At 44.9% G+C, this 13,977-nt stretch overlaps 1 protein-coding gene across 6 annotated transcripts in view; it reads right to left on the bottom strand.

Annotated features, from left to right (window-relative positions):
* The window catches only part of LOC146867141 (uncharacterized), a 799,234-nt gene that overhangs the window by 316,070 nt on the left and 469,187 nt on the right, over positions 1–13,977 (bottom strand). For all 6 annotated transcript variants that reach the window (XM_085603589.1, XM_085603590.1, XM_085603591.1 and 3 more), the window contains exon 6: positions 8,240–8,311. In XM_085603589.1, the coding sequence (XP_085459715.1) occupies positions 8,240–8,311 (72 nt within the window). The remainder of the gene's footprint in view (positions 1–8,239; positions 8,312–13,977) is intronic.

Below are 13,977 nucleotides of genomic sequence, written 5' to 3'. Positions count from 1 at the left end.
GGAACTGTGAGAGACGTCTCCCGACAGGAGTGGGATGATCGGGGGAAGTGCAGGGAAGTCACTGTTTGGTGGTAGGGGAGTTGCGGTTATTGTTGCCGCAACCTCTTCCCTTACCATTGTTGCCTCTGTAGCCTCCGCGAAAGTATCCTTTGGAGGATGTTTGAGTGGGGTTCTTATATGAAGAAGAGGGATGTTCTGAGCCAATGGTTTTGGAGCCAGCTCTGTAGAAGGAGCGGCGAAAAGTACCTCTAGGGGAAGGGAATTGTAAGGCCCCCATGGACTTAGCAATGTCTGTATCTTTTTTCATTTTTTCTAAAGATGTGTCAACTGAGGGCCCGAAAAAATGCTCTTGATCAAAGGGCTGATTTAGAATAGCAGATTGCACCTCCTGTTTGAATCCAGGGACTCGGAGCCAAGCGTGCCTGTGCAACAAAACCCTAGTGTTGATGGCGCGAGATGTGGTATCAGCCGCGTCGAGCGCACATTTAATTGAGGTGATTGTGATCAATTTCCCCTTTTGTATAAGGCTGTTGGCCTTTTGTTTGTACTGGTCAGGAAGGTGTTGTGTGAGCTTTTTAAGCTTGTCATAGTGAGCCCTGTTGTACCTGGCCAATAAAGATTGGGCATTGGCAATCCGCCAATGATTTGCAGCCTGTGACGCAATACGTTTACCAGATGCGTCTATTAGTTTAGACTCCTTATCAGGAGGGGAGGGGTGTCGCCTGTACTCTGGGAGTTTGCCCTCTTGTGTGCATTAGACACCACAAGAGAATCCAAAGGGACCTGACCTTTAATGTAAATTGGGTCATTGGGAGCTGCCTTATACTTTTGATCTTTCCTGGTGTTTAGAATCCTGGCTCTGACAGAGTCCGTAAAATCTTCTGGGGCATGTTTGAGCATGCCTTTTAACATTGGCAGGGTGTGTGGAGCGAGGGTGCAAAGGTTTCAAGTAAAAAATCTTCCTCTAAGGGATCAGAATGTAACTGTACCACGTGGTATTGGGCAACTCTATTGATTAGTTGTGCAAACCAAATATTGTCATCTGGTGGTGATGGCTTAGATGGATAGAGGTACGGGTCTTTATCTGTATTGTAGTCATCCCAAGGGTCCACGTCGCGTGGGATGGTATGTGTATCATCATCCCCATGTGGATCTATATTCCCACCACCATCGGTATGATCATCCTCAGTATCTGATGTCGGAGGTGAAAAAATAGGTTGTGGGGAGTGTGGTGGAGAAATTGGAAGATTTGGATCAGCTGAAGGAGGAGGAGGTGGGGAGGTGTTCTCATCTCCTTTCGTTTCAAGGGTATTTCAGATTCCTCTGAAGTGTCCAGTTTCCTCTGTTTTGGAGGCTTGGCGATGACTTTGTTAGTCAATAAATAGAGTTTTTTGTTTTGGACCTGAAAAATCAGGTACAGGCTGCGTGGGTAAAATAAATTTTTTCGGTGCCGAAGATTTTGGGTCAGAATGTTCTTTGGACCGAGTCTCTGAGGCTTTCTGTGGGGTTTTGGACTCCTTAGGTTTTGTTCTGGGAGTTTGTGGCTCCAAGACTTTTTTCGGCTCCGATGATTTTTTGGGTTCAGAAGCAGTTTTCGGTTGCGAATGTTTGTCCTTGGTATGTTTCGACACCGAGGGCTTCGGTGTCGAGGCGGTCTTTGGCGTCGACGAAGAGCATGGCACGTCTGGTGCCAAAGGTGACTTTTCGGCACCGGAATGGGGTTGGCGCAAGCCCGAGCTAGAAGGCTTATCTTTAGGTTTCATAGCCGGGCCCGAGAGTGGGGCGTCTGAACATGTTGCCGGGGTCGACCCGAGGGCGGGGTTGTTACCGGAACCTTGGGTTTGGTTTTTGGGAGAGGGGTTTCGGTACTCACGGACCGTTGAGCCGGGGTGACTGTCTCCTCTTCGACATCGGCCTCGGAGACGGAGATCTCTTCTTCATCACCTTGTTGCTCCGGTTGGACATTGGGATCTGCTCCGAAGATGTCCAGAATTGAGCTGCTTCCGCAAGACATTTCGTGACGTTGAGCGTCACGATCACGGATGGTTTTGTTCGACCTGAACGATGCATGGGCCTTGCAGTTTTTATCTTCGTGCTCAGGGGAGAGGCAGAGATTACAAACTTCGTGCAAGTCCGTGTGTGGGAACTTAGCATCACACCCGGGGCATTTTTTTGCAAGGAGTCCTTTCCATTGACTGCAGGCGTGGTCAGCACGCATAGGCCCAACGGCCCATGTCGAAGATCGAGGAGTTTGTTTTAAAGATGCGGGTCACAAGGGAAGCGCGATCGAGACAATACTGTCGAGTTGAGAGGAATTGCGCGTCGAAGGTGGGTTCAAAACAGACACTGACCCGGAGCGCAGCAAATCACATTCGAACCCCATGGTGGAAAAAACAATCTGGAGATGGAGTTGATGCCCATGCGCACTATCGTCCTAAGGAGGAGTCACCTACCTCGTGACTACAAAGACTTCTACCAAGACAAAAACAAAGTGCCAACATCCGAGCTCAACACCAGATGGCGATCTATGCACAAGTATATAATCTACAGCTCATATGCCTCGGACATATTGTTTTTAAGAGACCCTACAACCAACCTCTCTCCGGTATTAGAGGAGGTGGTCCGTTTCGGTCAGGGCTCAAGATCAATTGGACAAAATCAGAAATATTCCCCCAGACAGCATTTCAGGCGCCATTAGAATTCCCTCTCTGGTGGTGCTCTGATCCCCCTAGACACCTTGGCATATACGTGCTCCGACAAGAGTGCGGAGGTCATTCGATTGAACTATGACCTAGCACTTGATAAATTAAACATGTTAGCTGATAAATGGATCAAACTACCCCTATCCGTGGCCGGCTGAATCGGAATAATTAAAATGGTTGTACTCCCCCGGTTTTTATATTTGTTTTTAAATATTACTATTGTACTTACCAAGGCATTCGTTGGCGAACTCAGCAGTATACTAATTAGGCAAATATGGGCGGGACACCATCCTAGGATAAGACCGGATGGTCCACCCTCACCCTACCTTATACACATGGTGGATTTGGCGTATCTGATTTATACCTATATTATCTGGTAAAACAAGTGCACTTCTCTCTTATCATTGGTACCATCCAGCGCACGGCTCCAATATCTGAAACCAGAAACCTCTCAGATTCATCCATATCCATTAGAAACGCTTCTCCCATTAGTACTACCCAAACATAACTCAAATACAGACGATGGCAACAACATGCTGGACATGGAAACAACTACAAAAGTACCTAGGCGCAGAGCCTCCTTACTCCCCACACATCCCATTATTCAATAACCCCTGGTTGCCCGTCACCACGGAGATATTAATTTAAAAAAAACTTCCCACGAATTGTGTGCAAGTACTGGGAGACCTATTAGAGGAATCTAAATTGTGGTCAGTGACATTGCTTCATGGGTGCAGCAATTTTATGCACATGGACAGATTTATACTATATCGACGTCAGTGCCATACGCTCGACAATCCCCACAGCACCCATTGAACCTCCAGACTTTCCTATACTAACACAAGGAATCAAAACTCCGGACAGTGCACATCTAGTATCCATACTTTACCATGCAGCCGTGTATAAGAAATCCATTAGAAAAAAGGGGTCAAGGGTGGCATGGGAGACTGATCTGGACTTCCCTCGGTCTGATAAAATGTGTTTATTTCCGTAGTGAACAAACCAAACATGTCTAACAATCATCAACATAAATTATTACATTTTAAATACTTGCACCGCTCTTATTATACCCCACAACCTTTATATAAAATGGATCCCTCCAAACCCCACAACTGCCTCAAATGTGAAACAAAACACACAGACTTTGGAATGGTGTGGTTATTTTTAGAGATAAGGAAGAGGTATTTCGTATCTTAACAGTTATGATAGAGATTACTCTTGAACCCTCTCCTCTATTAGCCTTACTGGTCTAAATTCTTCCACTGCCAATGAGTGTTCAGAGATTTACAGCCATCGCATCACTGCTGGCTAAGCGTCAGGTGTCTATACACTGGGGGGCAGCCTCCTGTCCCACAACCAATAAGTAGATACGAGATATGATTGAGTGTGATACCTACAGTGACATACACGCATCGCTCCAGCCCCCTGCCTCCAGGCCTAGGTCTATCTGGCAGCCAATGAAAATATACCTGCAAACATTCCAATTCAAAGATGGCGCTCCGCCATCTTGTGTGAGAAACTTCCAGGATGGCGTTTGGGGGCATATTATGGGAGAGGAAGGTGTGTCACTTGAGTAAATGGAGAGGGTAGTGCAGATGCTGTCTACTTGTGCGCTGTTGAGGTGGGTGGGACAGATGCGCGTTTACTCCACCACGTGCAAGGAATGGGAGAAGTCCTGGCGGGACTAGACTGTGCACTAAATGCAAGGTGACTATGAGACATGCTCTGGATGTAATGTAATAAAATGGCAAATGAGAAAAGTGGCCTCAATACGTAATGGATTAATGCAACTTTTTCTTTTTGTATATGAATGAGACTCAGTTGGTTAACTGATGTTTGAATGTGCAATGTTATGTACTATGCATTTTGAAAATCAAAAACAAACAAGAAGTGTAATGATATGATGTAGAGTGGCCATATGAAAGTGTTCTGATAGGATGTGGGGGTTGAGCAGTCTGAAGTCCAAGATTTGTCTTAGGGACCCGTCTTCGTTGGAATCAAAGAAGAATAGGGAATATACTCCTGTGCCTAGCTGATGAAGAGGGACTGATTCTTTAGCCCCTGTGAGAAGAAGGGCTTTGACCTCGTGTTTGAGAAGTGTTTGGTGATCTTGTGATAGCCTGAGAGTGTGAGTTAGGATGCTGAGTGGTGTGATAGTGGCCTGTTGTGATGGACTCCCAGACAGGGTGAAAAGAATTTTAGTCTTTCCTCAACAGATGCTGTATGGTCGGGGTGTGTGTGAGTTGAGGTGCTATTTTGCAGTGGAGTTTGCTCCACGTGCAGATCCAACTCTGCCACTTCTTCCTTATTGATACCAACTCTGAAGTATTGGCCATGCTTTTGTTCAGAAGTGTAGGTGTCTGTAGTGATGGATATGTGTACGCCCCTGTAACTGGAGCAGCAAAAGTAGCCTCTAATTGTAGTAGTTTGTAAGGCTCCCATCGCTTTGTGTCCACTTATTTTTTCATTTTGTTGTGGTGCCTATCTGTGGCCCAAACAGATGTTCCTAGTCAAATGGCATGTTGAGAACTGCTGCTGGACTTCTGTTTCAAAACCACACAATCAGAGCCAAGTATGTCTCCTAAGGAGCACGCTGGTATTGATACCCCATGCGGCCATATCCACTGCATACAAGGCACATCTAATAGAATTGTTAGCGATGGCCTGACCTTCCCGCTTTTAGAATGTTCTTCAGGGAGATACTGTAGTTGCTCTTCCATTTCACCCCAATGGGCCCTATCATGGAGTGCAAGAAGAGTCTGGGAGATGGCAATGCGAAAATGATTAGATGCCTGGGTGCCTACTTTTCTCTCTGCAGCATCAATACGTTTGCTCTCCTTTTCAGGAAATCGTGTATCCCCAGTTGCCTGACTCTTGGCTCTTTTATGAGCTGTAGTAGCAACTATAGAGTCTGGTATTGTCTAACTGTGTATAAAAAGAGGGTCTGAGGGAGCCACTTTATACTTTTTATCAACCAGTGAAGTAATCACACTGGCACATACTGGTTCCTTAAATATATCATCAGCATGCAAAGAAGCATGGGTCAAAATTGTGTGTTTTTAGGGGTGGATAAGAGTATCAAAAATGAAATCTTGTTCTAAAAAGACTCTTTATGTAGCTCGACACCATGGTAACTAGCAGCCCTAGCAATAACCTGATGGTAAGTATTAGAATCTTCAGGAGAGGGGCAGGCTGGGTACAGATCAGGATCATTTGGAGTTATGGGATCAGTATCATACGTGTCCCATGGATCAGGATCCCCTAATGGTTCTCTCAAACCCCATGCGTGACCTTGGTGACCCTGGAGGTGTAACATCGAGAGGGTCATGATGTGGAGATAAAGGAGAAGAAGGGGTGGGGGAGGTGGTGATGATGAAGGTAGTGGAGGATGATGAATAGGGCTAGTAGCCTTGTCCTTTGTCCTCTTTTAGGGAGGTCCCGGAACATCCAATGCACCTTCAAAAGTGAATTGCCTTTTAGGTGGGGGAGAGGCAATGATTCACCCAGTGCCTTCTTGAATATAGTTCTTTATTTGTTTAAAGTCCATTTTTTTAAGGATTGGCTCGACAGGAAACATGGAGCCAAAAGGGAGCTTCGAGGGTTTTGTGTCATCTGTTTTCAGATTTGAGGATTTGGAAGATAACAAATGTTGTTTGTTCAGCACGGAGGTAAATGTGGTGAGTTGCCAATTTGCTCACAAAGGCGAGGGTGAGATCGAGAAAGGTGCTCGATCCAAGAAGTTCGAAACCAAGGATTTAACCTTGGAGGAACTTTTCGGTGCCGAGCACGAAGGATAGGGCATCTGAAACATTTTTTGGATCCAACCATGGCCATATGGGAGTGGCAATCCGGTGACCTATAAAAGTGGAAAGGGTGAGTGTTGGGAAGTTTTTTTCTGTGGTGGAGCAGGGTCTGGGTCAACAGTACTCATGTGCTGCCAAAGTGGCTCCTCCACATTGGAAAAAGAAATGTCTTCAATGGAGAAAGCTGCTTCTTCCTCCTCTGCAGTGTGCTCTTGCTGTGCATGCGCCTCTCCGAAAATGTAGGGAGTGTCGATATCAGTGCGACAAGACATTTCAATCTGACGTGTCTTTCAATCCTGAAGAGTCTTTCAAATGGAAAGTCTTCCAGACATCGCACTCAGCCTCATGGTTATCGGGTGAAAGGCAAAGATTGGACACTAGATGTTGGCCAATGTGCAGATATTTGGTGTGGTACCGCAGGGAAAATAAAAAAGGTGTAGGTTCCATTAGTAACACATCTTCAGCACCAATGGTGCATGTGGAATTGTAGGCCAGATACGGATGGTGCCCGAGGGACTACAGGTCGGTGTCCGAACCGACAAACTATTAAAGCGGTACAATAATGGAAAAGCACGATCGAGAAACTATACCAAAGACAGGATAGGACTGAAGACTCGTACTGAACGTAGTTGGACACTGAGGAGAGGCACACATGTCCAAACAAGACAGCAGACAGAAAACAATTAACAAAGGAGTCAATGCCCAGGCACAATATAACCGAGAGGAGGAGTCACTCTATCTTGTGACTCAAAAGAATTCTTTGAGGTAAAACAAGTTGTACAACTCCGAACTCACCACTAGATAGCAGGAGTATGTAGAGCATGTGTATCTACAGCCACACATGCCATCAAGCATATCTTTGACGCAAGAACTAAGCAGAGCTCAGAGAGTCTCTTCACATGACATGCAGTAATAAATCTGCGGTATGGCAGCTCTTAGGGGGAAGGTTGCGGTCTGGTAATTTACTGTTTGATTTAAGTTGGGTTCTTTTTATCAAATGATGTGAATGGGTTAACACTGTGGAAGTTGATATTTTCTGAGATATGTTTAGCACTAAACTTACTATCATTTAAGTGAAACTCGTATGGGGATGATTCAAGCATGTGAATCTATAAAATAATAAATACTGGAGAAAATTATTTCTCATTACCCCCAAAACAACTGAAAAAGGTTTGTGTGCTTACAGTGTTTAGACTGAACTTTGGGAACCCTGTACTATAAAAAAACCCTCCATCAACCCTCTCCCGGTTCAAAACATTCCTCCATTAAGTAGCCAGACTTATTATAGCTGTAACAAAATCTGATCACATCAACACCATCCTGTGTGAATGTTACTGGTGTTCAATAACCCAAAGGACCATATTTAAATTAAGCCACTTTGTATTCAAGAAAATTCCTTAAAACAGTTTCCATCTGATGCTTTCCATTTGAGGTGGACTAAGAGGCCTAAGAATCTGTAACTCTCTACAGCTGGATGTAATTAAATTACGCAACTAAATTGCCGTCAGTAAAAAATATAATTGGGGAACAATTAAGTGTTAATTGTGTTTTTATCAAATCGCTTGCATTCATTACTCTGTTTATACATATGGTTCAAATGTTTCTCATCTATTCAATGTGATAATCGCAGTACGGTGCAATGGAGCAGGTTTACCTATAAGACAAATAATGTGGCTGAAGCTTTAAATACAAAAAGTCATTAAATATGCATCAAATGACACTCGTCACAATTACCATCTGAACTGGATTCTGCCTTCTTCAGTGCATTGTTCTCTTCTGCCAGTAGCTTGGTTAAAGAAGCTTTACCTACAATAGAAAATAAGAACATTAATACTATAAACTTACAGCTGAAAGAACTTTACACAACAGCTGTTTGCCACATTTCTCTATACTGGTTGACCTGGTTTAAACCATCTGACTAGGATCACAAGGCTGATGGCCAGTGCTCTAACAGTGTCTAAGGTTGCTCCCAAGCAGACTACTAGATTCTGTTGAACTCTGGTGGTCTACCCAAAATAATACTCTGGTCATCACGATTGACTACAATCCTTCCTGCTAAGGTGGTCACATGATACAGTTGGTGGCAGCAGAACCATAGTTAAGTGTTACTAGCCCTTTTACTATGCATTCCAGTCCATACACTGAACTAAGTTCACTAAGGGAACAGAGGACGCAGTCTGTCAAACAAACACCATTGTTCATCCAGACTGTGAGAAGTGTGTGCCTTTCCCCTTGTACGTATATAGCCCTAGTATGTTACACATGGTTAATAAGCAGACAGGATGCAGTCACCTCTCTCCTCCATATTCTCAAACAAACATTTACTCCCACACTGCTCCACCATCCCTCCACCCCTAACCTCTCTCTCCCACCAATGGCACTGAAAAATGGACACCAGAAAAATGGACTGATCAGGGCATGCAAATCCAAACTTTCAAAAAAGGAAATGAGTGTGTGAGAAAGTGCCCTCTTTCTGCATGGTTTCCCCCACTTTTTGCTGAACTGCTGATGTGCTTTGACTGAGTGTGCCCTGGACTCCAGCCAATCAGGTACCTAGGGCCTATGTGTGTTCCCTAAAACTGCATTGAAAACAAAACTCAATTGGCATCTCTGTTCACAGGTCAGCCCCTCATAAATGGTACCAATGGTACCACAGGTACCCAGGGCACTGTGATCAGGGAAGACCTCTAAGGGCTGCAGCACTTATTGTGCCACCCTTCGAGGAGCTGTACCATTACACTCACACACTGCTGTAGCAGGCTGCGTGTTTTGGTGCAGAACAAAGTGAAGAGTCGACATGGCACACATCCCTGTATGCCATGCCTACAACCCACTGCCCTGGCATAGATCAGTCACCCCTCTAGCTGGGTGCACTATACCGGTGGTGAGGGTACAGGTGCATGAGCCCTGTACCCCTACAGTGATTAAGTCCATTCTTGGACATCGTAAGTGCAGTGCTGCCATTAAGAGTATATGGTGCTGGGAGTAAGTCATTACAAACTCCACAGCACCATAATGGCTACACTGAAAACTGAGAGGTTTGGCATCAAACTTCTCAGCACATTAAACCCACACGGATGCCAGTGTGGGATTTAATGAATAATGCACATAGAGGGCATCTTAGAGATGCCCCCTGAAAAACGACCTACCACTAGTGTCCAAGTTGAGTGGCTGCTTTCATTCCACCACCAGACATGTTTCTGGACCTCTGGATAGAGAGCCTGCTGCTCTCAAGGACCTGAAAAAATGCACATCCTGGAACGAGATGCCAAGCCTCCTCCCCCAGGATGGGCAGGGTCCACGAAGGGGAAGCTTCAAAGGCTTGCTGCCTTTGTAAGCTTCCCCAGGCCACTTGCTGCTCTCAGTAACTGGTCCCCACTGGTTCTGACCCCCACTTAGGCAGGAGAACCAGCAGGAAAAACAAGTGAGGAAGAGAGGTGTGCCCACCTCTGCCAACTCCAGTCTTCAGGTGGGGGAGGCACGGTGAAGCACAAGCCTATGTCCCCGCCATCTTGCAGATGAGGGGACCCAGCCAACCAGTGAAAGGCTTATGTCCCTTTCCCACTGGAGGGTGGCATAATAGGGGATGTACCCCACCCCAGGGAAGGGACCCATTGGTCCCAACCTTTTTACCTACCTGTAACACCCTAAATCTAGTATTTTGGGGCACCCCTGAACCTTGCTTCCTCAGACAATAAACCAGAATAAGAAAAGAAGAAGGACCGAACAGCTGTGCCGAAGCTAACAAGAGGAGGATGTCCACTGACTTGGCCCCAGCCTTACCGGCCTGTCCCCACCTTGAACCTGCAGAAGCGAAACTCCTATGTGTCCTGCAGCCAGCAGCCTCAAGAACCCCAAGGACCTGCCCTGCCTTCAAAAGAAAAGACACTGTCTCCCGTGAACACCAAATTTGTTCAACAACAGACTCAAGGTCCGCCAAAGTCCGCGAGTCTGCACCACTCTGCACCAGACGCCCACGGTCCGAGAGGCCAAACACCAAGAGGAGATCCCCTAGCATCCCAACTTAATCTCCAAGTGGTGGTCACACCCAGAAGACCTTGGTGCCCGAGCCTACAGTGCATTTGCACACGGGAGACTCCCCATTGAAATCTACGGGCTCCCAACGCAAAAACAGCACTCGGCACCAGGCCGCCCCAGTGCTGCTGAGGGAGCATCTTTTGTGCTGGACTAAACCCCGATTCGCCCTGAGCTTAAGTCCAGGAGCTTGTCAGCAGCCACCAACCGGACGCCTCCTACCCTCCCATTGGATACCATTGGGCCTAAGCACTCTGCACCCGGCCATCCTAGTGCCACTGAGGGTGTAACAAGAGTGGAACCTTGACCCTGGGGCACCCCCGAGTCTAACCCCAGGACACCAACTCCCACAACAGAGTACTTACCCGTTAACCGATAACACTATTTTTCTCCATAGGATAACAAGCCAATACAAAGTATATGTACAGTATTTCAAAAGCATTGCATTACAATTAGCTCTACTGTAATCATATCAAAGTGCATATACAATTGCAAATCAAACGTTTACAAACTGCATTACTACTGTAAAGTACTTATTGCTTACCTGTACCAGGCTTGCTTGGTTCTAGAAAATAAAATAACTAAAAGAATACTTTTATACAAAACCAATTGGTCTGAAGTTTAGTCTTTGAGTGTGTGATAACCCTTGGTGATTGAGTGTGTACAACAAATGCTTAACATTACCCTCTGATACAGCTTTACTGCTCGACCCCACTACCACAATAGAGAGTAAGGGACTATCTACTTTTCCCTCTGCCTACCTTTGGGGTTCCACTGGAATCTGTGCACACTATACCTCACTTTGATACAGCATATACAGAGCCAGCTTCCTAGATCCACCGAGAGAGTTAAGCCTTACAACCGCCTTGGGCTAGGTTTATCTGACCATCTGGACTTAAAATGCCCATAATCCCCACAAAAACTAGTGTGGCTGGGTTCCCAAGTAAGATCTATTACTTGGTTTCCTTCAATTGTTTGGGTCAGTTTTTAAGTGGACGGTTGATCTGAGATTAACTAAAGAAAATTAACCCCGTCTTTACCCTTAATTTACTAATGCATTAAAGTCATCAAATTATATAAGGCCCAGGGGAACTCCCTTTACTTTTCGGCATTATTCATTCTTTTACTTTATTTCACATAACATGATTTTAATAATCAATTGCCATAATTTGTACAATGCAAAAAGGTAACCATAAATGTATCAACAGCAGATCACATTAATAACAAAACTGTCATTATAAAAACGGACTATCACATCCCCTCTCAATCATTCCACATACATACTCTTTTTCGTTAATTCCCACATTCAAATGTCTTAAAACCGTAAACAATATTCTACTCTTATTGTAAGGGTCACTATAATGCATCCATGCCACTACTGCCTTCTTATTTCGCAGCATAGGATACTTTTGTCGCTGTTTCATTAGACATAACTAATGTTTGAACAATTATCTCTCCGTTCTTATTTTACAGTCCACGGTAATTTGTTCACAGTGACGCAAGGAGCGTATATTTAGCAGTTACATCAATTAATCACATTCATTTGACAGCTGCATCGATTGAATGTTTTCCTTTTAGTGGCTACACGGTTTTATCTATGGGCGGTTCAGCGCAAAACGCCTTCATCAGGACTGCTAATGGTTACTGGACCCCAATCTGTCTCCAAGCGACCTGCATAAACATAATATATAGCCCTTCTGAGCAATGTGGAACATGATTAAATTATATTTACCACCATCTAATGTGATCCTCCACCGAGCAAGTAAAAATGTTCCGCATATACACAAATTCGAGATTTATATCGGGGAACGTAAAAAGCACCGCTTGATCTCCAACTGGGTTCATACATGTGCTCCTCCATTTATCTCTTCCACTTCCTATAGGATACCAATAATAGATGGGCTTAATCCTCAGATATTCAGCGCAATCTTGCCCTGCTTCTCCATCCATAATCAGTCCTGCGGGTCCCCCAGCAGATCACTTCTGTGCGACGAACAGGAGAAAAACCCTCACATACTGTCCCGTAGGAAAAAAGATCTAAAAAAAAAACCTCGGGAAAAAATATCACTACCTGCTCGCCTCAATAGTTCGTTTAGGGCAGTTGTCTGTGTCCATCCACAAGCTATATGGTAATCTGCGTCTTATGGGCAGGCTTTGCACCTAGGGAAAAGAAAACGAACAGACCTTTCTATCTAGAGTTGCCAAAAAGAAAGCCAATCTTCCCATCTTATTAACGGGTCAAACCTAACTAAAAGCACCAACAAAGAGGTTTCTGTATCTACAGTTGAAGCTCTAAATACAATGCACCTAAATCGACAAAATCTACCCTTTCGGGGGACACCCGTAGAGGCCAAAACTGTGCTTCCTCATGTTATTCCTAACATTGAAGCGGTTTGAGGTTAACTTCCATTGTTTTGGGAAATTTAAGATGGCCATGGTATTCAAGTTGACCTGTCTACTTCAAACAGCTCTATACAAATGACGGAAATAGGGCCAGGAAAGGCTTATAAGTTCCCCCAGAAAGAGTACACATCATACTCTCGCGCCGAAGAAAATGGCCAGCTGCTGCTGTACTGTATGGAAAGAGAAGTTGTACTGCAAGGCATGCTGAGACTCAGCCTTAATCAAACATTATTGGAGGCCGTCTGATCTGTGCGGATGTAATTCTGAGTGGAAGGAGCTGCCAAGGCCTGTTACTCTTACTGAGCCCTAGCACAAAACAAAATTGTTTGCGACTGAGGTGCTCTACCAAAACGTTGCCTGCAAAAAGTCACAGACTGCTCTCTACAAGTGCGGTTTTCTGTCAGCACTGCACTTGTGTGGCATTCAAAAAGTTACACTGACTACTTTAAGAACAGTTTTTTCTGTTCCTGCAAGGGTGCAGTACCCTGAGCTGTGACCCGAGTCACTCAATAAGCACATTTCCCTCTATGCCTGTATGCCCTTCTAAAGTGGTATTTGGCAACCTGTGTTGATGCTACTGAGGCACTCCTCTGTAGACACATTATACTGTACGACTCTAAAATGAACAACCTGGACTTAAGCAGAAGTCCAGCTACTGGACACCAAGGCAATGGCGAATATGAAACAAACAAGTAAAACTTGTGCACAGCAGTTGCATTCATACACTGCTTTACCACTCCAGTAACCGCATTTGTTTTATAGGTAGCACACTATTCTTTTGGCATGCTTAAATTGAAGGAATAGTTTCTTACCTGTAACTCCAGTTCTCTCGTAGGGGTATTTCCATGATAAGTCATAAGCACTTGAATAGTGCCGCCCACTTGTGGGGACCCAGGAGCACTTCTTTAGATACATCTTCTTAAATGGGATTTTTCGCCTTTCTTTAGGAAGACACTTGAGAAAGAGACAATAAAGCAGTCTAAATAAATAGGCTACCCTTGCAGCATCTTCATCTTGAGGTAAACAAGGGAGCC

Source organism: Triturus cristatus, chromosome 1_2 (genome assembly GCF_964204655.1).
Source record: "Triturus cristatus chromosome 1_2, aTriCri1.1, whole genome shotgun sequence".
NCBI lineage: Eukaryota > Metazoa > Chordata > Amphibia > Caudata > Salamandridae > Triturus > Triturus cristatus.
The sequence above is the reverse complement of the archived record's forward strand: the minus strand, read 5'-3'. Positions and strand labels throughout refer to the sequence as shown.